This window comes from Echeneis naucrates, chromosome 23 (genome assembly GCF_900963305.1).
Source record: "Echeneis naucrates chromosome 23, fEcheNa1.1, whole genome shotgun sequence".
In the NCBI taxonomy this organism is placed as follows: domain Eukaryota; kingdom Metazoa; phylum Chordata; class Actinopteri; order Carangiformes; family Echeneidae; genus Echeneis; species Echeneis naucrates.
The window spans coordinates 7,389,268-7,413,926 of record NC_042533.1 but is presented as its reverse complement, the minus strand read 5'-3'; the positions used below and the strand labels follow the sequence as shown (position 1 = coordinate 7,413,926).

General features: G+C 41.5%; 1 protein-coding gene across 1 annotated transcript; it reads left to right on the top strand.

The window, feature by feature from the left end:
* The first annotated feature begins 9,619 nt into the window (after positions 1-9,619).
* Positions 9,620-24,659, top strand: LOC115037156 (uncharacterized). Its single transcript, XM_029495657.1, has 24 exons — positions 9,620-10,178; positions 14,147-14,349; positions 14,654-14,758; positions 14,951-15,046; positions 15,936-16,046; positions 16,988-17,111; positions 17,375-17,822; positions 18,140-18,207; positions 18,288-18,534; positions 18,706-18,875; positions 19,217-19,439; positions 19,528-19,676; positions 19,895-19,986; positions 20,229-20,386; positions 20,461-20,606; positions 20,967-21,219; positions 21,311-21,426; positions 21,524-21,758; positions 21,854-21,990; positions 22,101-22,350; positions 22,484-22,614; positions 22,714-22,966; positions 23,092-23,195; positions 23,438-24,659. The coding sequence occupies exons 1-24, from the start codon at positions 10,157-10,159 to the stop codon at positions 23,443-23,445; spliced, it is 3,849 nt and encodes a 1,282-aa protein (XP_029351517.1). The 5' UTR covers positions 9,620-10,156; the 3' UTR covers positions 23,446-24,659.

Genomic DNA, 24,659 nt, shown 5'->3' with positions numbered 1-24,659 from the left:
GTGAGCGTCCTGTGGATATGACAGCTGCCATGCTCACATCAGTGTCCTGCCCATTATCAAAAATATGCATGCAGTCAAAATCAAATGGTTCGGAGTAATTGCTGCACTGTTTTTACGATTCCAAGTTCTTTTAGAACAGAGAAAATGACTTACTAAACTTAATTGAACAGCTGGTTATAGGACAATAGAACATAATGTACCAGAAGTCCAAACAAAGCAGTCTGACCAAATCTTTAGTTGTGAACAGTCCTAGTTTTCCCACCTGCTCGCTGGCTGCATGTGCCCTGAATTTCTAACTCATTCCTGCAGTCCTCTTTCCTGGGGTCACTGCACAAAACTGGAGCTGGAAACTTCTCAAAATAGACGTCATGAGGAAAGGATGCCACAAATGAAGTGAAACAACCTGCAGAGGTAGGTCTTCAGTGGTGTTTAATAATGTACAAGCTAAGATGAGAACAGAAACCTGTTAAAAGATCTGCTTCAATCTGACCTTCAGGTCTGGTGATGTAAACATCGTAATCCTAAAACGTCAAGCACAATTCACATTTTGGACAGATAGCAGGTGATAGTATGTTGTGCATTGAGGATGATGGCACGATAGCATTATGGGTCATCACTATAGTAACAATGTCACGCTGAGGAGTTAGTATTGGAGTGTGAAAGTAGTGGAAATACCAGTAAGTGCCAATAGCATTTAGAGGATGTTAACATCTTTGCTGTCCTATCGATGTGTAGGATGTTAGCATGCTAACATCAGGAGCAAAAAATATAAAGTGCAGCAAAGTGCTGCTTAAATCTTGTGCAGGTGTGACAGCTCATTTTGTTCATAAGCATTTTTATTGACATCTTGGTGGACAATAATGCAGGACGTTGACGGGCCGTGATGGGGTTCATTATTTGGAGATCGTATGGTGGGAGCAGGATTTCGATGGTTCAGTCATAAAAGCGACTTAGTGCTTTCGAGTGAATGTGCGCCCCAGGTTTCATGGCAGAACATCCATTAGTTGTTGCGATATTTCAGCCTGGAGCAAACTGCTGGACTGACCACCCATCACTGTGCCAATAGCTGTGCTGCTAACATGGATAAAAGATAAAGATTGCCCGTTCCAGATACATGAGTTTCACAGGGAAGTAATGTATTCCATTTTTTTTTGTTCATTCAGCGTTTTTCCATGTGAAAAATTCACATACACTTTTTTTTGGGGGAACTTTCATTTCACATATGCTCTTTGTAAAGCTTCTCTTTCTGTTGAGTTGCTCTGCCCTTTTAAATCTTTAAGCAGCAGCCAGAAAACTGTAACTCAGCTCTGTGCTAACCCCCTTAAACTCCTGTCCACTTGCAAATGAGATCCAAGACATTTTGGCCATCTCAAAATGGCTAACAATGGTATTTATCAGCAGTGAGTCTCTGCCTGAGCTGAACCGGAGTGTCAACCAATTAAGCAAAAAATTCAAATGATCCAGGTCCTGTTGAGTCCAGTTGGGTGCAGTGGGGTTTGGTTTAAATGTCAACCTTCTGTTTTTATTTGCTAGTAAATGAGCTGCCGAGTCTCTCCTCCTGAACACAATCTGAATAAAGCCTGAATAGGTGGTTGTTGGAAGCCAAGACCAGATTTAGTAATCCCTGGCTATTACTAGAACTTGACACTTGCTCATAATTGTGTGACATTACTTCTCCATGCCGATATGAATGGGATAATTATTCAAGATGAAATTGCAATAGCTATGGTCTGCTGAGGTTTAATGATTTATTCAAAGCTCTAAGTTGTTATGATCTAATATTCAATGGGTGGAATGGAAAGTTTCTTTTGCTTGCATATCGGTTTAATTTATTTTTCAGGTTCCCATTCCATATTTTTTTCCATCTTTATAAAGACGTGGGGAGGTCTGAAGGAATAGTAGAGCAGGGGAGACACAAATGGAGTGTGGATTCGATCCTGGACCAGCGGGGGTCCATGGGAATCTAAAGGTAGGAATCAACTGTCATGGTGTCTATGGGAAAAAGCCTGAATTATTTACAGCAGCACAGGCATCTGAAGAAGACGTTTTTGTTTTGAATAGGTTGCTGCGACACTCTGATTCGCCTTAGGGTCTGTGCGCCCTTTCCCGTGTTCCCCAGTTATGATCCAGTTGGTCTGTAAACTTCACATTTCCTGAATATCAAAAAATTCAGTTGAAGAAGGCGATTCAATCTCACTTTCAATCTTACAACTATGCTGTTTTCTTTCTTTTTTGTAAAATTGTGCCATTCACAGCTCTCATGCGTCCTCTGCTTATGATCAAGTCATACAAGGTCAAATAATCTTCTACATCAGGTAGAAAGATGAATATCATCAGTGCTGGGGTAATGGGATTTTCATCTGACAGCTGCATTGTGCTGTGTTTGTGTACAGTAGGTTTAGTGTATGAGTGTTGCGTTACTGTATCCAGCCCCTTCAGGCCACACTTTGATTTTTCTTGTAATAAATAATGCTCTTTTGTGTTCTGTGCTCCAGTTGTTCCCTGTTGTTGTAACGTCGGTGCTGCTCAATAAATTATGAATGACTTCCTGTTCAACCTGTTGCATATCTCTTGTTTCATTTCTCTGTCAAACTCTTTTGTTGTTGTTTTTCAAATAGCACACAAATGCACCGCCCAATTGTGTGTGTGTGTGTACACACACAAAGTCTGCTCTTGTAAGTCAGGTTGTTTTAATTCAAATCTCTCACTGGATTTGATACAAACTGTAGTAAAGTCGACTCAAGGGGCAGACTGGTTTATGTGCACAGCATGTAATTAAATAAGCACAAACAACGAGTGAATGGAAACGGCAGTAAAAAAAAAAAAAAAGAGATAAATTATTAGTAACTCTTATAAGCTCAGTAAATTTTAATCATATTAGACAAAAGGTGCTGAAAAACTAAATATGGGTCCAGTGAGTCAAAATGATTGGGTCATCATTGCCCATGTTGCTTAGTGTCTGTGTAAATCTGCTATTGGCCATGAAATTGCCATACAGAGAGCCTTAAAACTCATAAAAAAAAATAAAGATGTCACTCTTGTTGCACCATGTTCTCCCACAAAGTTGTCTAAACAGCAGGCGGGCTGAGGCATTGTTGATGTACGGTAACTCTGATGCAGAGGATGAATTGCAGAGGCGCGGCGTGAGTCCTTTCCTTTTCTCAGAGATTTTGCGCCGCAAAGCTCGCCTACACACAGCAGCTGGCTGTTGTCTGGGGGAATCGCCTCAGCCATCTATTTTTCTGATGAAATCGCAGGAAATCCGCAAGCAGCCGAAGGCAGACCACACATCCCTTTTCCCCCCCTAACTTCTGCTCTATTCAATAGTTCTCAATGATAGGCGCCTCTTTTGAGCACTGGCACCACTCCTCATCCCAATTAGTGGAAGGAAAAGAGCCCCCCTTGTTTGTCAGCACGCAAGCAGTAATTGGATAATCCCTGAAATTTGGGCGAGTGCACAAAAGGGAATTTGTAATTAAACCAGAAAGTCTGTCAAATATTGACACAGATGAGTCCCACAAAGTTTAGATACAGACGATGAGCCAACGACAGGATAGAGCCTTTTTAAAATTTCTCGGTTTTATCCACAAGGACAATAAAAAAAATGACATATTTGTCATAAATTTTTGCCTCCAGATAAAAGAAATGGAAAATCAAGCCCATCCTAATATTAACATATTATTTTGCATAAAGCCTTTGTTTGATTATCTTTAAATCCGCGTTTAACTTGTCTCCTCATGTTCATTTACGTCTCCCCCTGTGAGCTGGATGGATTTAGCAGCTGAACTCAGCAAGACGGGCTTAGCTATGGCTCTCGGACAGACGCACAAGGTTGTTGTTGAACGCTGCGGTATATGCCAGTATCTGCAGCGTCTGCGGATAAACAGCTTCACTCCAAAATGAAGCTTCCACAGTGGTGACATGTGAAGACAACATGGTAATAACACCAGGTGCTCCAGCCATGCTAGCAGCTCAATAAGGCTTCTTCCAACTGACCGATATCAATCTGTGGAGCCGTGCTGTTGCTAGCATGGCATAAAGCTTAAGGTGCCATGCGGCTTGACCTCTGCTTTTGCAGACTGTGAGCAGCGAAAAAATCAGGCGCCTACCTGGCATTTTTGGAAACGATCTGTGCTCACAGTGTGACCTGTGGACATCCCATTGTGACAACAGTGTGCTGAGTTCTACACATTTCTCTCAACATCTCACTAACACCCATCACAACAAGACGTCTCCTCGCAGAGTCCACTTAATGAGAGTGTATCGTCAGCATTCTGGCTGCAATTACAGTGCTTAGGACTCTTTAATGATATGTTAATGGCTTGGCTGTGTTACCTCTCAGCTTCCCAAACAACATTAAATACCCTGCGGCTGATTAATCCAGCATCCACAAAAACTCCCAATTAGAGGGAAAATGTTTGAATCAAGTTGTGCCAGCATCTTTAGAGTAAAATGGATAGACAAAAAGAACCGCAACAAGAGATATTCCCCAAAATGCAGTAAATAGATGTGATAGCTTTGGCTTTGAGATCAGTTTATCTTGTTTTGCACTGACAACAGATGAGTGTTTGTTCTATTTCAGATATGATGATGGTGCTCTAATGCAGGATGACTTCAGAAGAGTTAGGATTACTTTGCTCAAGGGCACACTGCCGAACCGCACAGCTGTTGATGAACACTGAGAGTCACAAGGGTCAAAGCTGTGACCTCTTTGTTACATAACACTCTGTTGAACCAGCAGGCCGCCCTGCCCACTCACTGCCGCTGCTGTGTCTGCATCAAAGTCACTGTGAGAGGCTGTGAAAACATCGAACAATATTTGCATAAGTGCATGTCGTTATTTTTTTTTTTTTTTTTTACCTTCTCAAAACCACAAAATGGGATAATTGTAAAACATAGTCCAATTAGCAAGATGACTCCTGACAGAGGCGCAGAGGAAGACTTTGGAGAAACATATCATCAAAGTGATGTCATCCAATGAATGGTAAGCATTTCAAAGTATTCAAACTAAAAACAAAATCATTTTCACTCCTTTATATCAGACAATTAATCTGTGACACATTTCTAACAACACCCAGCACAACTTCGCTCCTGCCGACTTAGAAACTCATGGGGCAGTAGCAATTATTAATGTGCAACATCTGAAGTCAAACTCATGAGGGGGGGGATTCATTTTCCTGGAATTCCTGTTGTAACGCAGCCTGAGCGATGACAAAGCACCATCGAGTCCGAAGAGGAGAGGCAATCCCATCCCGACTACAAGATAGACGCAGGTACAAGGTATGTAGGACGAGAAAACAGTAGTCAGGTGGCGGTGAGAGCATTTTGTCTTGGTGTGTGCATAATGAGACTTCTGGGTTGCTGACACTCGGGTGTACTGATACTATCATGCTTCTGCTGCCCCAAATACATGTAGGTGATTAATTAAGGCACAAGGTAACAGAAGGTGCTTCCACCACAGGTTTGGAGCTCTTTTCGATACTTTGAGCAAGTCTCTAAAAATTCAATCTTCCTAAATATAGAGTGTTGGAGAGCATTGTCCATGTCACGCCAATATCTCAGGTATTCATTTAGGTTGCACCATCCAGATATAGGCCCTTCCATCCTATCCTCAGACACACAACAAACAGGAACATCTTCATGCAACCTTCCAAGAGGAGTTGGGATATTAAATTTACTGTTTTATATTCATGTGTCAATTAGTTTGCTGAATTTGATGTGACCGTCCTCATCTGCAACACAGGACACTCAATTTTACAACTTGGTTGATCTTGTGGTGCAGTTTCTTAGCTAATCTGTGTCAGAGAAACCAAATCCTGCAGGGCTGGGTGGTACGTGGGGGACTTGGCTAAGGTTTGGGAGACCCCAGCTGCTTTGTTGTGTTGTCACAAAGTTACAGAAATCCTGTTGGCTTATTTTAGAGCCCAGTTACTGAATATGGGTGAATCACTTCGACACATTCACAGTATTACTATCACAGGATGACCAGAGTGGATGGCATGGTCATATTGCCTGTATATTATTGGTAGTTGTATCATAAGTACCAAGAGTAAAGTGAGATTTAAAATGCTATCATATCTTTGAATAATGGTATAATAACCTTCATGGCCATTATTACAGGCGATAGTGCTAACAATCATCATTTTCTCAAACATGGAAGGCTCTTTCAGTGTCAGGCAGGTCTGTGCTTTTTAGCTCCATCTCGTCTGTCTCTTATCACTCTCATCAGCAGGGGAGGTGAAAGAGGTTGGAAGGGGTGGGGGGTGCCTATTGGAGGCGAAGAGGAAAGCCAAAAGGAGGCAGCATCCTTATCAAAGGCCTGGGTGCTGAGCTTCGGTTAAAAATAGAAACCGAGGGAGATTGGCATCGATTTCTGCAGGCGTTGACGGCCCAATTGACAGCAGCACCACGGTGTCGGGCTGTTGAGCCATCGAGGGAATCCGCCAGACTGCCTATGATGAGATGAGATGGGAAGATAACTTCTGACAAGCCCTCCACCCACCACCCATCTCTAATCACCCCGTCTGCACACACACACACACACACACAGACATGCACACACTGTGAGAAAAAGTAATTACCACATGCATGCACCTGCACACACAAACGCACTCAGACACACACACACACATACACTTGCTGCCCCCTGAGCAAGTAATGGGACTTTGGCTGGCTGAGCATCCACCTGTCCGGTTTCTCCTGCCAAGCCAAAGCTCATGTGCTCACATACATACAAAATACCTCTGAATGTCCCTTAGCAGCCACCAGCCACCATCCATAAGGGTTAGCACACCAATTTATCCTTCATCAGTAAATAGTGCCTAATATCCATGAGAGTTCTCGAATGGGGATGTCAGTGACCTTTGTTTTACTGCTGTAAATGAACCCCACTAAATGATTGCCGTTATTGCACTGTCTGCTCCCAGCCATTTGAAGTTATTCATCTCCCTGTAGTATCCGCAGCTATGCAGACAAGCAAATGTATTTAGCAGCCTAATATCAATACTGCTGGGATTTCCATATGAAAATATAACACTTCCTTCATCAGAGTGTATCTTCATCCACTCAGTATTGAGTTATAGTTCATTATATGTACAACAAAAAAGCTTAGCCTCCGAATATCTGACTTTTTTTTTTTTTTTTTTTTTTTTTTTAGAAATGTTCTCATTAGCTTTCAGGCTGAGAGTTTAATTAGAAGATAGAAGCCGGTTAGCTTGGCTTAGTTTAGTATGAATATTCAATTTCAAATCATTCTAAAGCAGGCTAAAAATGAAAAAGTGGAAGCACACAATCTTCACTGCAGATTTACTCTCAGACAGAGCCAGGATAGCTACATCCTCCTATTTCTAGTCTGCATGCCATAAGTGAAATCTCTCCCTTTATCCAGCTTCTCATTTCACTGACGACATTTGCAGACTCCAACTGAAAACTTACTTGAAAACCTTAAGAGCTTCTGAAAATACACTTTTAGGTTTCAGGTTTATTTTGAACATGCAATACCAATATATTCATTTCATCAAATGAATGAATGCATTTCTATATATGTAAAACTACTTTGGTTACTGTACAAATCCCTAAAATATGTAAAAGCCCATAAATAAAAAGAAATGAAAAGTGAAGCTCTATATTTTCATAAGGGGTCATGTCACGCATGATCCTCTCACTCCTTCTGTCCCAGCCTTCCCTTCTCAGCTGATTGCAAAATTATCCAACATAGCCAAAATAATCATCAGTAAAAGCTGAAAGTTTGACATCTACTTATAATTAGGTGATTTGCAGCAATCTGCCACAAGGACTCTGTCAATCTGTCAGCATGATCCTCCTCCTGTTAAAACTGCCACAGAGACAATTACTCTGGGCTCCTCCTAATTAGAAACTCATTGAAATTTATGAGTGTCTGTTATGAATTATTGAATGCCGCTTCCTGGGAGAGATGCCATTACGGAAGTTGAAGCAAGTGAATTTCTTGCAGGCCTTTTTACCCGAGCGTCCGCGTTCAGTTGAAATATAGCGCGGTGTGTGTCGCCCTCTGGTGGTGAATGTTGACACCAAAGTCTCACAGGTGACACCTGCCAGGCTGTTTGACAAACAAATTCTAATGAATAAGTGATAATGAGTCCAGCTGCTTTGTATTGTGTTGTGAAATGTCAATGTCTTTCATTTACAGCCAATGAAGCCAATGAAATCGATTTGGTGATGTAAAAACACTATTTGAGGTGACTTTGAAATGTATTTTCATGTTGGATATTTATATAGACTAAATTGAAATCTTGTTTTAAAGGGATTATGGTGATATAAATGTCAGACTTCTACAAAACCTGTAAGCAAATTTCTATAAAAGTTTAGTTTTGAGGATTTGTCTTGAAAAATTGAGCACCTGAAAAGCAGTGGCACTATCTGTTAAACAGCAAATATTTAATTCTGCACACTGGACTGAGAGGGGAGTTTCCTTTTTGGGATACTGAAGGTTTTCCAGCCATTACAATGATCAGGAAGATAGTAAATTCCTCAAAAACACTTATTCATGCTGATCCAAAACCAAGAAGTTATTATGTCCTCATGATTCATGTCTTTGGAATACAGAGAGTTGTGCCAATATTTAAACAAAGGAATTGCCTTAAGATTAAATAATGCAAAATATGGATAATCAAAACACTGCACGTGGATTTTAACACTCTGCACTGTGATTTAATTCTTCGTCACAGTGCACAGCTCTTCTTCTTTCTGTTTGTAACTAATGCTCACACTCCTGACATTAAAATGATTTGTCTCTGACTGTCTGCTGCCAAGCCAAGCTTTAGCTTCAGCAATTTTAAATTCTCTTATGAGATTAGTTGCATTTTCATTTTCATATTCATGCCAATGTCCCTATGTCCAAGTCCAGACTGCAATATTTTCTGCTTCTTCCTTCTTGATATTCCTTTCTTTAACAGCTTGGACATGCCAATGCTATAATTTTGAATACACACCTGGAACACTTAAACCTCGGGTGTAAATCCTCAAAAGCTTTCAAATCAGTCCAAAAGGCTAAATTTGCTACTTGTAAAAATTCTCTTCATCAGTTCTTCTTAATCCCATTACCCTTTAAGCAGGTGCATACCTGCTTAAAAATAAAAATTATGAAAAAATAGCTTTTTTTTGTTGCTTTTTTCCACAGTAAGATTTATGAGATATGTTTGACTTGATGCTATTCCTACGCATTCCCTCACCTGCAAGTCACTTTAGATAAAAGTATCTGCCTGTGTGTTTTATGTTTTTAGAAATGTGCATATTCATGTTCTAAAGTCGAAATAAGGGACAGGATTATTTTTTATTGGTCAGCAAGAAGCTCATTGCAGACAGGCAGTGGTAGGTGCAGAGTTTCAGTTCGGCCAACATGGATTTTTAAAAATGCGGAACAAAGTTTTAGTTCCCAAATACGGGACGATTCGGGGCCTGTTGGCGGTAGATCGTGAAGACTTGGACTACATCTTTATTTCAGACCTACCGGTCCGTGTCATGACGTCAGAGAGTGAAGTAAACACAAACATAGATAGCAAACGTAAACAAACGCAGACTCTTTTCTCGTCGCGCGCACGAGCTCGCGCATCCATCAGTTGTTCCGTCGCAGTGCGCCTGCGTACTTCCGCTCCTGGAGAGTTGGACTCCGTGGCACGAAGCTGTCGGATCCGGATCCGGATCCTGTCCAGCCTGCGGAGAGCCGGAACCGCATGTATGTTCCCGCCCTCAGTGCCGCCAATCCTCCTTCTCCTCCTCAGCTCTCTGTCCGCCTTCGCAGGTCTGCATGGACATTTCCACTCCGCCGCCCGGACTTCAACCGTAACGTGCCGTCTGTTTTGTTTTTTGTTTTTTTCCCATGAGGATCGGTGTGCTCGTGCAGAAGGTCAGAGCTCATTGAACCGGTCCTGATCCGGACCAGGACCAGGACCAGGACCTGGGTTCTGTGCTGGGCCCCGGACGTCAGGCCTCACTCGGCACGGACCGGAGATCGCACTCGGGTCCGTGTGGACACTAACGGACATTGGCCGATCGAAACGGCCCTCGCGGACCTACAAAAACATAGCTGCTAGGCTGCGCTTCCGGTTTTCCCTTTTCCTGTTTCCAAAATAAGAGGCATGTCAGTAAAACTTGGCCTCGTTTTTCTGCCTTGAAGAGAATGAAGAGCAAAGGATTCTCTGGCAAGTACCCGCTTACTTTTTATCTCTTTTGTTACCTTGTTTTTGTCTGCTTCCATTCAGCAGTTAACACAAAGTGCAGTATTCACAGTTTTGCTATGTAAACATGGGCAGTGTTGTGTATTTATTGGAGAGTGTCCAGCTGTTCGTCTGTATCCTACTGTCTTATCTCTCATCATGTAATCCCAGACTCCATGATGTTGATGTTAACATCGGGTGTCTGTGCCACCTGTAGCAGGACATCCTTCTAGTTGCTGGAGATACTTTATGTTTGGGCTTATTGTTCGTTGGTCCATACATGCACACTCATCCATCTTCAGAGGGATGATGATACATAATCCTCCGTGGATGTTCAGTTTGGTTGAACTCTCATGATGGCAGCAGTTTGTGTTTTATGTTGTTCTCATACTCCTCAAATCACATTCAATGACCCCTTGTTCATGGTTTTGCTGTGTCTTGTTCAAACTTAAATCTTTGGGTATATCTATAGGTAGAAAAGACATAAGGAAGATTGTTCCCATACCTTTATGTCAAAGGTCTGAGGAGAAAGTAATGCTTTAATGGACGTCACTCGTGGAAAAGGAGTTTTTCAGAGAATTTAAGTTGATCCTGTATATGTCGCATATCAAGTTTTATCAAGAGATGGCAAGTTATGGCCCAGCAGCACAAAGTTAAATCTTGCATTGAAGAATGATTTGTTAGTTTCCATACATGAACAGAATATACATGTACACCCATAGAACACTTTATTGGAAACAGCATATTATACTGGGTTTGCCTCTCTCTGCTCTCAAAACAGCCATAATGCCTTGTTGCATGGATTGGACACATTCCTTTGAGATTCAGGTCCCCTTAATTTACACAATCACATGCTTTCTGCAGATTTATCAGATGCACATTCATGCTGCAAAACTGATGCTGATGATGAATACATTTAATTCAATGTCATGAAATCAGTTTGACATTACACATGCTTTGTGATATGGTTCATTATTCTGCTGGAAGTAGCCATAAGATGATTACAAATTGTGGCCAAAAAAGGGCTGCACATGCTCAGCAACAACACTCACATATGCCATGGCTTTCCAACCATAATTGATTGGTATTAAGAGGCCCAAAATGTGACCGGAAAAAGATTCTCTACACCATGGCACCAAGGGAGAAGGCAGTTTGGTTCAGTGGATTCATGCTGTTGATGCCGATTTTGGGCTGTCTGAGACATAGTTATCTGAGCTACCGTAGGCTTCCTGTCCGCTCCACCCAGGCTGGCTGTTCTCTGGCCTCGCATCAACAAGGCTGATATATCTGCAGAAGTGGAGGCTTTCTGTTTCTGCACTATTACACTAAAGTGTAAAAGGAAGATTGACAGTTTCACCAATACTCAAATTAGCCTGTCTGACACCAACAATCAGTCAAGTCATGAGATCACATTCACTTTTACACTTAAATTAACCTAATTAACAGTTCTGGTGTATATTGGACATGATGAGCGGTGGAAAATAAGCATACTCACTCAAGTCCAATTATTTCATTTCATTTTTTATTTATTCCGCATCATGGAAACAATATTTCAGTACTCAGTCACAAATGTATTACATTTCTTTCATTCCATGATTGAAATTGTAATGTGATTAATTTTGTTATTAAAATATTCTACACTTTGCATCAAATCTGACATCCAGTAGTTTCTAAAGTACTTACAAATACTAAATAGAATAAAAATACATAATTTTTTATGAAATGCACTCATTTCTAAAAATTAACTGTAGTTTTTATTTAAAAACTGACTGCAGGACTTTAAAAGTATGACTACTTTTACTTCAAAGAGCAGTATTCCCACTGAATGGAGTACCAGGCCGGACCTGAGGTCAATGGAAAGCCCAATAGCGGCATCTAGTGCCGGATCCTCTGCATTGCTTGGTTGATCCGGTCTTCGTCAGCCAACCAGGAAAGAGGGCTTGCCGTGATCTGGACTGAGGCGGATGAGACCAGAAACCTTTGTTCTGTCTCTCCTCCCAACGCGAGAATAAAAACAAGAGCCTGCCAATGCTTCCAGCAAAAACCTCCCTCGCATTGTGCGGGCTGGCGATCGTCGATCAACATTTTGTTACTCTGAAATAAAGATAATTTCAATTATTAGGTTGTTTTTTTTTTTTTTATTTTATTATTTAAAAAAATTTTCCTGGATCGCTCCAACCAGAGGAGATATCTGTTCGGGTTTTTTCCTCTTGTCTGCTGCTAAATGGAAATAAAAGGCGGAATTGAAAGTGGAAGCATTGGAGGTGCGTGTATCCTCATAAATAAAATCACGTTTCATTATGATCCATGATCTGTGTGTCGGCAGAGAGTTTACAGTGACCCTATCACAGATAACGGGAATTAACAGATTGCACCTCCATAAATAATCCATCAGTGTTTGTATCCTATTAGTAAGCTTATTGGGATCTGATGTGCAGAATGATTCCTATCAAGCCATCAGTGGTTTGGCTACATAGCTGTTGTGCATGATTGTGGTTATTTCCCATAATTCCTGTAAGGGATGGAGGGATCCAGCAGCCCTGAACAGCTAACAGTGTAAGTCGGTGTGAAGCTGTGTAACTCCAGCTGTGAGTTTGTTGTGAGTTTGATGGATGCTGTTGTCAGAGCACCTGAGAGCAGCAGCACGGTCACTTCATTATTTCAGCAGGTACATGGCCACTTTAAATCAAGTTCACTTGAGCAGTGTGTTCATTGAGTGTGTGTGTGTGTGTGTCAGGGGGACGTTCACACTGGCTTCTTATTGAGATACTGATGAATTAAATGTATTTTTGTGAAATAAGGACCTGGGCTTGTGATGATTAGAATTAGATTTCAAGATTGATTGTGAAAACCACAGACATATTAGTTAATGATGAAAGTGACAGATCCAAAGCTCCATCCGTGTAGCAAATTGGTGGATCATATATTTACAGCAACAGAACATTATGACCACTTGCATAATATTGTGTCGCTGCCCCTTTTGCCCCCAAACAGCCCTGACTGGTCAAGGCTTGGGCTCAACTAGACTTTTGAAGGTGAACTGTGACATCTAGCGCCAAGACGTAAGCAGCACATCCTTAAAGTCCTGTAAGTTGTGAGGTGGAGCCTCCGATGATCAGACCTGTTTTTTCGGCATATCCCAGATCTGGGAAATTTGGAGGCAACTCCAACTGGTTGGTGTTCCACCAGCCCCTCCTGAACCATCGTTGCTTTGTGGCAGGGAGCATTATCCTTATCCACATTATCCACATTGTCCACTTCTGGCAGTTAAATCGGGGTCAGCATGGGCAGCCGGACTGGTCCTCAGCCGCACAGCATCATAAACAAACTGTGCTGCTCTATGTGTTCTGACTCCTTTCCATCAGAACCAGCATGAACTTTGTTGACAGTTCATCTATTAGATCAGACCCCAGCAGTCCACTCCCCATGTTTATCAATGACCCTTTCACCAGTTTACTAATTGTCTTGCCTCGGACTACATTGGTAAGTCCTGACCACTGCACACCAGGAACAGCTGCAGTTTTGGAGATGTTGGCATAGTTGTCTACCCATAACAGTGTGGTCCTGGTCAGAGTTGCTGTCATTATTACCCTTGACCAATTCTCCCGCCGCCAACACCTCATTCATCCCAGCCAGTGGCAGGTGCCATTATGTTATTCATTCCCTTGTCTGTGGTCACAGTTATGTGGCTGTTTTGTGTAATCATCATCTACTGTATTTACCTCTGACAAGCTTTGTGGGTGATAAAATTGTTGTGCAAACAGTAGTAGTTGGTGAAGTTGTGATTTGTGACCTGATTTTTTTCGATATGACCACAGTTAACAATGGGACTTGAAAACTATTGCCTCCTATTGCCTGTTGATGGACAGAAATCCTCCTAGTCCTAAAATCCAGTGTCTTCACATTGTTTTGGGTGTTTCTCACCTCAGTTCTTCTTTTGTCCTCCTCTTCAGGTAATGATCTTCCTGTCCGATTTTTACGCCTCCTGGCCCCGCCCTTGCAGCTTTTATCAGCTGCAGTGTGGCAAATTGTGCAGCAGGGACTTGTGGATCACTATGGGATGCTGGAGGAGTTTGTTACCATGGTGACGGAGCTGGTCCCAGAGCTGATGAGCTACAGTCAAAGGGCTCAGCTCATCATGGGACTCAGGGCCAGGGTAATATCCACTGTTCCGTCATACTTATTGTACCACATGGTCTTATATGAGAAGTAAAAATTAACGATAAAAATATTTTCTTACCCTACCAGGTGGATAGTGTTTCATAGATAGTTACGTAAGAACTTCATCTGACTAATTCAAATTACTTACTGTAAAACGTGTTGTAAACCCAATAAAAAAATGAAGCAATGTGCAATTCAGATGACACAAAAAGAGTGAAAAGATTCAAAAAATTTCTTTAGGAGAATATTTATAAAGCTACTCCATTGTGATCTATTTGATTTGCTTTGTGCAACACAAGCTGGTCCTGGAGATGTGTCGAAGTGAGCCCCCAGCGGACGTGCAGACTATTCAACCACACCTGGACCGCATTAAAGCTCCTGTCAGCACTGCCAACGATCACGATGTGAGTACACCGCAGCTGGAAATCACACAACAGTTGCTGTCAGGTTTGAAAGGTTAATGGGTTAGTGATGATTCTCTCTTATTCAAAGCGCTTGAATAAGATGTATAAAAATATAAAAACTTGTATTTATGTATGATCAACTGTTTTCACTTCCTTTGACTGTAGTTATAATATCTTTTTTTGGTGTGACAGGTCACCATCAACCAGGTGGAAGAGTCTGAGGTCAACTTTGTTGAGTTGGTGCATACATTGCTGGAGGATTCCTCTGAGAGAAAATATTTTTTTGAGGTGAGTTGGACTTCACTTCTTGTGTTTGTACTTTTTTCCTTCGGCACAAGTTTCAGGGACTCCAAACCAATTGCAGTATTTTCTGGAACTGGGTTTTCACACACAACAGTGTCTACTGTTCACTCAGAATGAGAGATCTTTCTCACCCTTTACAACTGTACTGAGCAGAAGAACTTCTCTGAATGCACAACACATTGCTACTCAAGGCAGATGGGCTACAACAGCAGAAGACCACGTTGGGTTCCATTCCTGCCAGCCAAGAACAGAAATCTGAAGCTGCATTGGGCACAGGCTCACCAGAACTGGACAGTGGAAGACTGGAAAAACCAAGCTTGGTCTGATTAATCTCAATTTTTGCTGAGGCACGCAGATGGTCGGGTCAGGATTTGGCATTGACAGCGTGAATCCTTGGACCCAACCTGTCAGTGGCTCAATATCATATCCCATAATACAATGAAACAAAACAGGTTAGGGTCGCCACGACAAATTTCCTCTACGCCTCAATGACTCATCTGACCACATATTGTATTTTATATTGTCTGCTCTGATGATCTGACAGTATAAATAGCTAAATATAAATAATGAGTGACAATGGTTAAACAGTACAAATATTTGACTGTTTGTCAGATGGTTTCCTCTGTTTCCCACTTCTGCAGATTATTGTGTTTTTATAATTAATGAACATAAATGGATTGAAATTAGAAAGCAATCCAAAAGCATCCAGTTTTGTTTAACAGGATTGGCTACCTGGAAACAAGGTGTGACACAAACCAGTGAAGAAGCTACACCTGCAGCATGAAAATTATGATCGAATGAAACTTACTCACAGACTCGTCCGAAACCAAGCTGCTCTTTCTCTCATGGTCTGACAATCTCTCTTTCTCTGTAGGAAATCTTTCCTGTATATTTCGGACCAAAGTACGATACAGCACTTGAGATGCTGGTGTGGGAGTTCATATCCAGACTGGACAAGCTGGTGCCAGTTCCAGACTTTACACAGGTAATATGTTTACTTTAGCAGCCAGTTGTATAATAATGATCATAATAATAATATTGTACCTCTTTGTAATAATTTAGGTCAAACTCACTTTAGATAATCCAGATGTCTTAACTGTCTGTGTGAAAGTCACCAACATTTGCATTTGTAGTGACTATATGTGCTAGTTTCACATAAGATTCACGAGTGTGTCTTTTTATGTCACACTGCAGCTTTTTGCTGCTCATAGTCAGGCTTATGTAACAGGGCTCAATGGTGGCCGTCACTCTCCTTAGCTTGTTACTTGCCTAGATTCTTGAATCAAAGGGCTCCCTGGGAGTTTACCGGGCCCTGTGGGAGGTCCATTCTACTTGCTGCGTCTCTGCATTTTGTTCCACCACCACGGTGATCCAAATGCAACACAGACAGGAAATAGCTTTGGCGTTGTTTCAAAATGACCAGCCATTTCCGGCTAACTGTGGCTCAGTGTAGTGTCTCATCAGTCCGCACCACTGACCAAAAGAGCGATCATGGAGGAGGGTTAACTAGGCGCAGGTGCAGTATAGGGTCCCGCCGGACTGCCTCCTCCCCTCATCCTCTGTCATACCAAGCAGATAGAGAGAAACACTAGAGCATCGCTAGATAACAAGCAATCAAAATCTGCGGGAAACTATATGTGAGAGGAGAAGATGTTAAAAAAACATTCATTCACATTAGTGATTTCCCATGTGGACTACATGAGGTTGTAATGTGATGCTGATCAAACTTTGAGCAGTAACCCACATTTCTAGATGAAATGCTTGGCCAAGAAAACACACAATCCCCCACCAAATGAGCTGGTATTTTGAACTAACTAATTCTTAATTCAAGCTCAGTGTAGGTCATTTGGTAGCATGAGAATAAGTGAGCAACATAATAAATGAATGCATGGCGACTAAAACTAGTAACTTGATCTCATTTCTCAGCTTGCAGCCTTGCTAGGAGATGCTCCGTCAATCCTAGAAGACTGTTTACAAACCTATTTCCCACCAGAGGACATGAAAGCTGTACTTGAACACCACAGAGACCTTGGTCATTTTGAAGAGAAAGGTACTGCAGGGTGATGGTGATGAGAGACTCTGAAACACAGAGAATGACAGGTTAACATTGAAACATGCATTAACAAATAGAATTAAATTTCTTCCTGTTGTAAAATTGTATTGCACAACATTCCTTTATTTATTTTTTTCTTTTCTTATGTCTATACTGTTACTTAAATTATAGTTTGGACAGGTTTGACAGTTGTTTTGTTCTCAATTATTTAAAGGGGGCCAAGTCAGGAATTAAGTAACCATCCTTACTCTCAACTTCAGATCCTAGATTACTACCAATGGATGACTGCATCCTCTCCTCCCTGTCACTACCTCCTGGGACCATATCAGTTACAAACACCACCTCCTCCTCACCTCCTAACCAAGACTCAGCTCCTCCGGAGGACAAAGGGCTTCTCAATTCTCGCATGCGCACAAGGGCGAGTAAGAGGAACTCTGAGACAATCAGACAAAAACTCAAGGAGACCAAGGATTCTGGACGTAGGCAAGTGTCAGGTAGAGGAAGGAATGCTTCTCAGGAGAAGAAAGTTAGTGCGAAACCATCTGATGGCACCATTGACTCCACTGCAAATATCCAGACCGAGGACATGGACTCAGCAGCCAATGGGGACAGCCAAAGCTTGAGAAGAGTGAGCACTCTCAGGAAGAGGAAGCTGAGTGGAAGTGTAGACATACCACCTAAGCAGCCTATGGAGGAATCAGATTTCTTGTAAGATTCCCTCAGGCATTTTGTCAATTGGCTGCACACAAACACACAAAAGCTCCTGGTGTTCCACTTGACTTCATCTTTTGTTTTCATTAAATTTAGCATTCAGAGAATGCCTATTTATCTCAATAGCAATCTTTCTCTCATTTTTTATTCATTATGCATCATATTACTGAATTACATCCCTGTTTCCACAATAGAAGTATCACAAAGCCAAACACCTCGAGGCTATTCAGGCAGTTGTTTGTTTGAAATATTTCTTTAATTAGAAATATTGCTTTTGGAGCCAGCGCTTCAGATATTCTCTGTATTTTTTGTAGGGATTCTTTAATGGATGATGAGAATTCAGGGGAATCTCCTCTAATCTCGATATGGGGAGACTACACAGGTTTGTATGAATCACTGGATCTGTACACTTTGCTGTGTCCAGGCCCGGGCCAATAACTGACTCATTTTGTTTTATTTTAGATTCTCAGGAAGGGTCTTTCCCAGTAGTGACAGACACAAAAGTTCCCTGGTCAGACGAGGAGACGCTCCATCTGCTCGACATTTGGGGGAAGGACTCAGTTCAGCGGGCTTTGAAGGGCTGCTTAAAAAATCGTCACATATTTACACAAATCGCACAGAAAATGGCAGAGAGGGGCTACATGAGAACAGTGGAACAATGCCAGACCAGGATCAAACGACTGAAGAAATGCTTCCGCCAGAACAACAAGTCAGTATCAAATCAGACTATTTTGTAGATTTTTTTTTTCCTCAGGCCTTTCTGTCTAATTGCATTACTGCAATTCCACTACATTTTAAAACACAACGAATGAAGCAACGGAGATTACTGAGGCGAGTTTTTGACGAAATGTCTGTCATCTTGTGCTTGATCCTACACCAGAGGAAACTCCAAACTCGAGTGTAAATTTTATGAGCAGCTACAGTGCGTCCTCAGCTCCTCGCCTCCTTCAGCTGTTCCTGAGGTCACCTATGATGTTGAGGAAGCCCTAAATGAAGACGATGGCGATGAGGACTTGCAGCTTCTAAGCCAAGCAACCCGTCCAGATACAGGTGCAGTCCATGTTTGTACCTGGTTCATTCAACCTCTCCTGCAACAGCAGCACAAGATGTTTGATAGTGCAAATTGGTATGATAGAGCCACAAAATGTGGAAACACTTGCAACAGATGTACAAATAGTGCATAGCATGAAAATAAAATAGAAATGTAAAAAACCAAATAAAATGGAACAATATAAAATACATCTAATAGAATCATAACAAAAATTGTTGCATCCTTCATGTGCTTGATTGTTTGCTTCTCAAAGAAAGAAAAATCAATATTAACCACTTATCAAATTTCACAACGTTTAATCACTCATTACTACTACAAAACACTGTTACATGTGTTTAAGGAACTAGAAGTGTTGCATGGACAGATTTGGAGACATTAGCCCTAATCAACACGTGGGGCGAAGACAAGATGCAACAGGAGCTGAAAGGGGTACACAGAACCGGGCACATATTTTCCACCATATCCACCAAGATGGCTGCCCAAGGCTTCTCCCGAACACCAGAGCAGTGCCAGACAAGGCTGAAAAGGCTGAAGTCAAGTTTCAGGCAGTGTTACCAAAACAAGTATGTGTGTTTGCAACAGAAAGAATGAAGTGGGAAAAAATGTTGTTGGCGTTTTTATTTATGTTTTTTTCCTATTCCCAAACTGCAGCTCAAAAGGACAAGGCCAAGTTCAGTGCAAGTTTTACAATGAACTGGGAAGGATTTTAGTGAAGGACTTTGTTCCAGTGCCACAGTTGGACGACATACCAGGAGACCCTGAAGACAGCGACCTTCCTGCCTACTCCAACGCTGAGACAGGTAAACAATGCTTTACACCGAACACTGTGTTCTAACATCTTGTTCACTTGCTGTCAATGGTTCACTTCACATGATAGCAATTATAAAGCCAAAAACACAAAATGAGGAACAATAAAGTTTCTATAGTCCTTTAACATCACTGATCAGTTTAAAAAACGTGATAGAATATATATATATATCTTTTTATTTTTTTTTTATTTTTTTTCATGTGTCTCTAGAGTCTGCTGTGGGTATTCAAGAAGACAGGAAGAAAGTCCCTTGGTCAGACAAAGAGACAATCATCCTCCTGGAGATCTGGGGACACTCACAGGTAGGGCGCACTATGATCATGGAAATCCTGCATTTTAATTGTAATATAGTTAATCCTCAATTTTTCTGATCAGACTGAATTATCATTTCACCTAACTTTAACTTACTGTCTTTTTTTTTTTATTTAAATTGCTGAAAAAAATCTGTTGGGATCAGACTTACTTAAATTGTACATCTTCTATCTTTTGTTCCCTCCTGTTGCAAATAATTTCACGATATTTTCTTATTCTCTTTTCCATTTAGGTCCAGCAGAGCCTGAGACGTTACCCACACAATGGCCACATTTTTACTGAAATATCAGAAAAGCTTGGTGCCCATGGCTACTCTCGGAGCGCAGATCAGTGCCACACCAGAATCAAGCGGCTGAAAGCTAATTATCGCCAGTGTCAGGAAAATATGAGGTAAAAACTGCAAAGGACTATTTGCTCTGCACTGTTGTCCATTGAGTGTTAATACTGCTGCCTTTGTCCTGTAGCTCATCTGGGACAGACAGAGTCGATTTTAAATTCTACGACCTGCTGGAGCAAATCCTTGAGAAGCAGCCGTCAACATCTTCCACTGTGGTGTCTGACTCCGTTGAAATGTCAGAAGACTCCAATGGTGAATCAATGAGTGAAACAGGTGAAATATTCCCTCATCAAATGCTGCGTTACAGTCTGTTATGATTGTTGATATATTCATACAGTTTCATGCCAATGTAATCACATGTAGTGCTGTAAATGTTGCCACTGAAGAAATGCAAAGAATTACAAAAGGATTTCCTGCAGAAATATGTGTGACGAAATGTATATGTGTTAGTCGCACAGCAGTTTCTCTCTAAAGGACCTTCATCCTTTAAAGATCATACTACCAATCCCAGTAAGGCGATAGGAGCCACCCAAAGCTAAATAGTGGAGAGGAAGTATTGCTATTATGTGTTCCTTCAAAGATGTAAGTTTTACTATAGATAATATTAGCATTAATAGCTGTTTTTTTTGCAAGATGGAGATATGACTACATCCATTGAAAAAGCTGCAACGGGCACGTGGTCAGATGAGGAGACGTTGGCACTTATCGATATCTGGGGTGAAGAAGATGTTCAGAGGGCACTGAGGGGCGTTGTCCACAACGGACATGTCTATGCAGACATTTCAGAGAAAATGAAAGATCGTGGCTTCATGAAAACTTCGGAGCAGTGCCGGTGGAAAGTCAAATCTTTGAGGAATAACTTTCGACACTGCTATGACAGAAAGAAGTGAGATCTGTTTGCTTATTTAAATGTAATTTATGCTTATTTAAATGCAAGTCACAATCGTGGTAACGGTTTGTATTTTCACACTTTTTAGATGTGGTAGAAAAGTAAATTACAGATTCTACAACCAACTAGAACTAATACTGGGACAGGAAGCAGTTTCTCTTGATGAGTATGATGAAAGAGATGAACAACCAGAGCAGGACCCAGGTACAGTTATTTTCACTGATTGGTCCAGCAGCAGCAAAAATGCTCCTTTAAATAACAATACTTCACAGATCCAGCATGTCTTTACTTTCCCCTGCAGTAAGCGTAGATGGCTTGAACACAGTGTGGTCAGAAGAGGAGACCACTGCTCTAGTTGAGGTGTGGGCTGCAGATGACGTGCAGCACAGCCTGAAAACCTGTGTCCGCAATGGCCACATATTTGCCGACATATCAGAGAAAATGGCCACAATGGGATACCTAAGGACACCGGAACAGTGCCACTCCCGGATCAAAAGGTTGAAAAAGACTTACCGGCGTTCCTGCAACACCCGGAGGTGAGTAAAATGAAAGAAAATGGAGGCTGACGAGTTGTTGGCTTCATGATTTCAGCCCACCGTTCTCCAGCTCACCTTTGATTTGTGTTTGGCAGAAATGGAGGACGACCTGCAGTCTTTCAATACTTCCATGTCATGGCTCAAGTGCTCGGTGATGACTCTTTGTATCCTGATTTGGACAGTGCTGCAGTGGATGCCACTTTATCCCTTATGGACAAGGATCCTGACTTGTGTAGGGTGAAATATTACACTTATTGCACAATTTGTAAATTGTGCAGTATTTTTCTGTATTTATTGTCAAAATATAAGGTAATACAAAATAACTGTTGATTTGACTTTTAGATGATCAGCCTTCAACCAGCCAACTTGCCACTGACCTGAGCAGAAAAATGCCCTGGTCAGACCAAGAGACTCGCAAGCTTCTGGAGATCTGGGGTGAAGACAACGTCCAGCGCACCCTTAAGGGCTGCCTGAAGAACCGACACGTGTTTGAATACATCTCTGAGAAAATGAGCAACCAAGGGTTTATGAGGACGTCAGAGCAGTGCTACACCCGCATTAAGCGCCTCAAACATGGCTTCCAGCATGAAAAGTGAGTGAAGGGAAAAACAGTGGCTTGAAACATGTTCATCATTTACAGTATTGTTAATAGCAGTGGATATTGGTGCAACAAGCTGGTTAGCTTGATGGTGAAGTTTTTCTGTTGTATATGTTTTTATGTTCAGGGTGGAATTTAAGTTCTTCAATGAGATGGAGGAAATCTTCAGCAAGGAGTTGAAAGTAGAGGACTCATCTGCTGACACATCAGTCCCAGATGACTCAGATGACTGCCCACCTGAACTGAACCAAAATAAAGGTGAAACAAAACAGAAAACAAAAAGACAACTGAGTATTGTGTACATTCGGTATACTTCCTGTTTATTGTAATCTGAATCTGTAATCTCTACTCTGATAGTTGCCTCAAGCAACCAGTGGGTGGCTGACGGCACAAAGCAGGCCTGGGGCGACGGGGAGACGAGAGCTCTTTTGAACATTTGGGGGAGTGAGGAGATCCAGAACAACCTGAAGGGCTGCACCAAAAACAAACATGTTTTCATCCAGATCTCTCAGGTCATGGCCAGCCAGGGCTACCTGCGCACTCCCGAGCAGTGTCAGACCAGGATAAAGAGGCTGAGAGCTAATTTCAGACATTTCCTGGAGGGCAAAAAGTAAGTGCAGCTGAAATGCAGTCCAAGCAACAAAGTTTTATGGTGAAAACACATTTCAAACCTCAAGCAAGCAGTTTATTTGTCTCGCTTTTAGCCAACTCTAAAATTCAGTCTCATTTTCACAGAGGAGAGAGGCAAGAGTGTAAGTTCTTTGACCAATTGGTGCAAATATTTGGCAACAAGTACATGATGAACTCTGATCCCCTGGCTGACGACACAGCAGATATAGGTAAGTAGTCACTCTCCCACACTGGTGTCACTTTGCCTCTATTAGTGGCAGCCAAATGGACGTTCTTGCGATGACATAAGCTAAGCTAAGTCTCTTCTGGCTTTACCTGCACACTGGTATAGATTCATTTAAAATACATATTCATTTAAAATTAGCAGCAGTTTTGCAATTTTACTGCATGTTATTGTCAATTGGAAAGTTCATTAGTTAAATTAACTAACATTTTTTTCTGTCTGAGTCAGAATCATGAAACTGTTCAAGACAAGACAGCAGAAGCAGATGAACAAAGACACATTCAGAGGGAAAATAACAAGGACATAAAGCAGAAACTGATACTTACTGCTCTGGTGTGCAGTTGTTTACAGATGATAAAGAGAGCCTGTCCAGGCTCACTGGAACTTCCATCTGCCTCTGTACATACTTTAGGCCAGCGGTCCCCAACCCCTGGGCCGCGGACCGGTACTGGTCCGTGTGTCATTTGTACCGGGCCGCACAGAATAAATAACTTGGAATATTTTCTGTTTTATTCATTATCTAAGTCTGAGCGATGTTTTATTTTGAAAAATGAGCGGATTCTCTCTGTTACATCCGTCTATGACTCACTTTTGACGCTTCTTTCAGTCAGTCACCCACAAGCTAGAAAATGAGTATAAAAACAAACATCTTTGCGAAGGGAGAAAGGCCCAGTGAGAAGATAGAAGAGTCTAAGAAAGCTGCATTTAGGTTCGGCCTTAGTTACTCATGTTATGTTGGCACGCTGTTACGAGGACGCTGCTAATAAAGTTCCATACGAGTGCACAGTGGATTCACGTTTATTATTATATTTGGAAAATAGCACAGTTTTTATGCCGGTCATATCATTTTATTTTGTTGTATTTATCTGCCACACCTTGGAAATGTTATCTGACCTTTACCCGGTCCAGGGCACAAAAAGTTTGGGGACCGCTGCTTTAGGCTGTAATGTCGTGCGCATGTATGTGTGTGTTGGTGTCCCTCAACTAGAGTGTCTATGTGAGTAACTTGAGAGCCATGCCACTAAAACCAGGATGCTCAGGGCTTGAGGGACAAAACAAAAGATCAGATTTAGACCTGGTGACAGTCTCCCAGAAAACACATTTTTGTAATATTTAACTATTTTCTACTTGAACTTAAAGTCAATCAATCCAAGAAATACATGCAAAGCCTAGAACCGCCGTCTACGTTTGCTTTTTGGTCTTAATTGTTCAGTCTTCTGTCTTTGCACTTCTTTGTCATGTTTGAAATCTGTGGTGAAAGGTTAAAGATGATTTATTTAAATTAATTTTGATCTCAAGGTGAGCTTTTTGTGTTGGGGGTTTTATTTATTTGAATTACTGTTTACATATGTGTTCCAAAGTTTTACAATTTCCCTGTATGTTTGAGCATTGTTGAGGCACATAAAAAAACATGTAGAGGTTTTGTCATATCCATTAAAAATTTTTGGGA

Bases quoted from the DNA above. Each gene is read 5' to 3' on its own strand.
- LOC115037156 (XM_029495657.1), top strand. From the start codon at position 10,157: ATGAAGAGCAAAGGATTCTCTG. The intron at 18,208-18,287 runs GTTTGTATGAAT...GTTTTATTTTAG, and splicing joins GATATGGGGAGACTACACAG to ATTCTCAGGAAGGGTCTTTC. The intron at 20,607-20,966 runs GTGAAATATTCC...TTTTTTTGCAAG, and splicing joins TGAATCAATGAGTGAAACAG to ATGGAGATATGACTACATCC.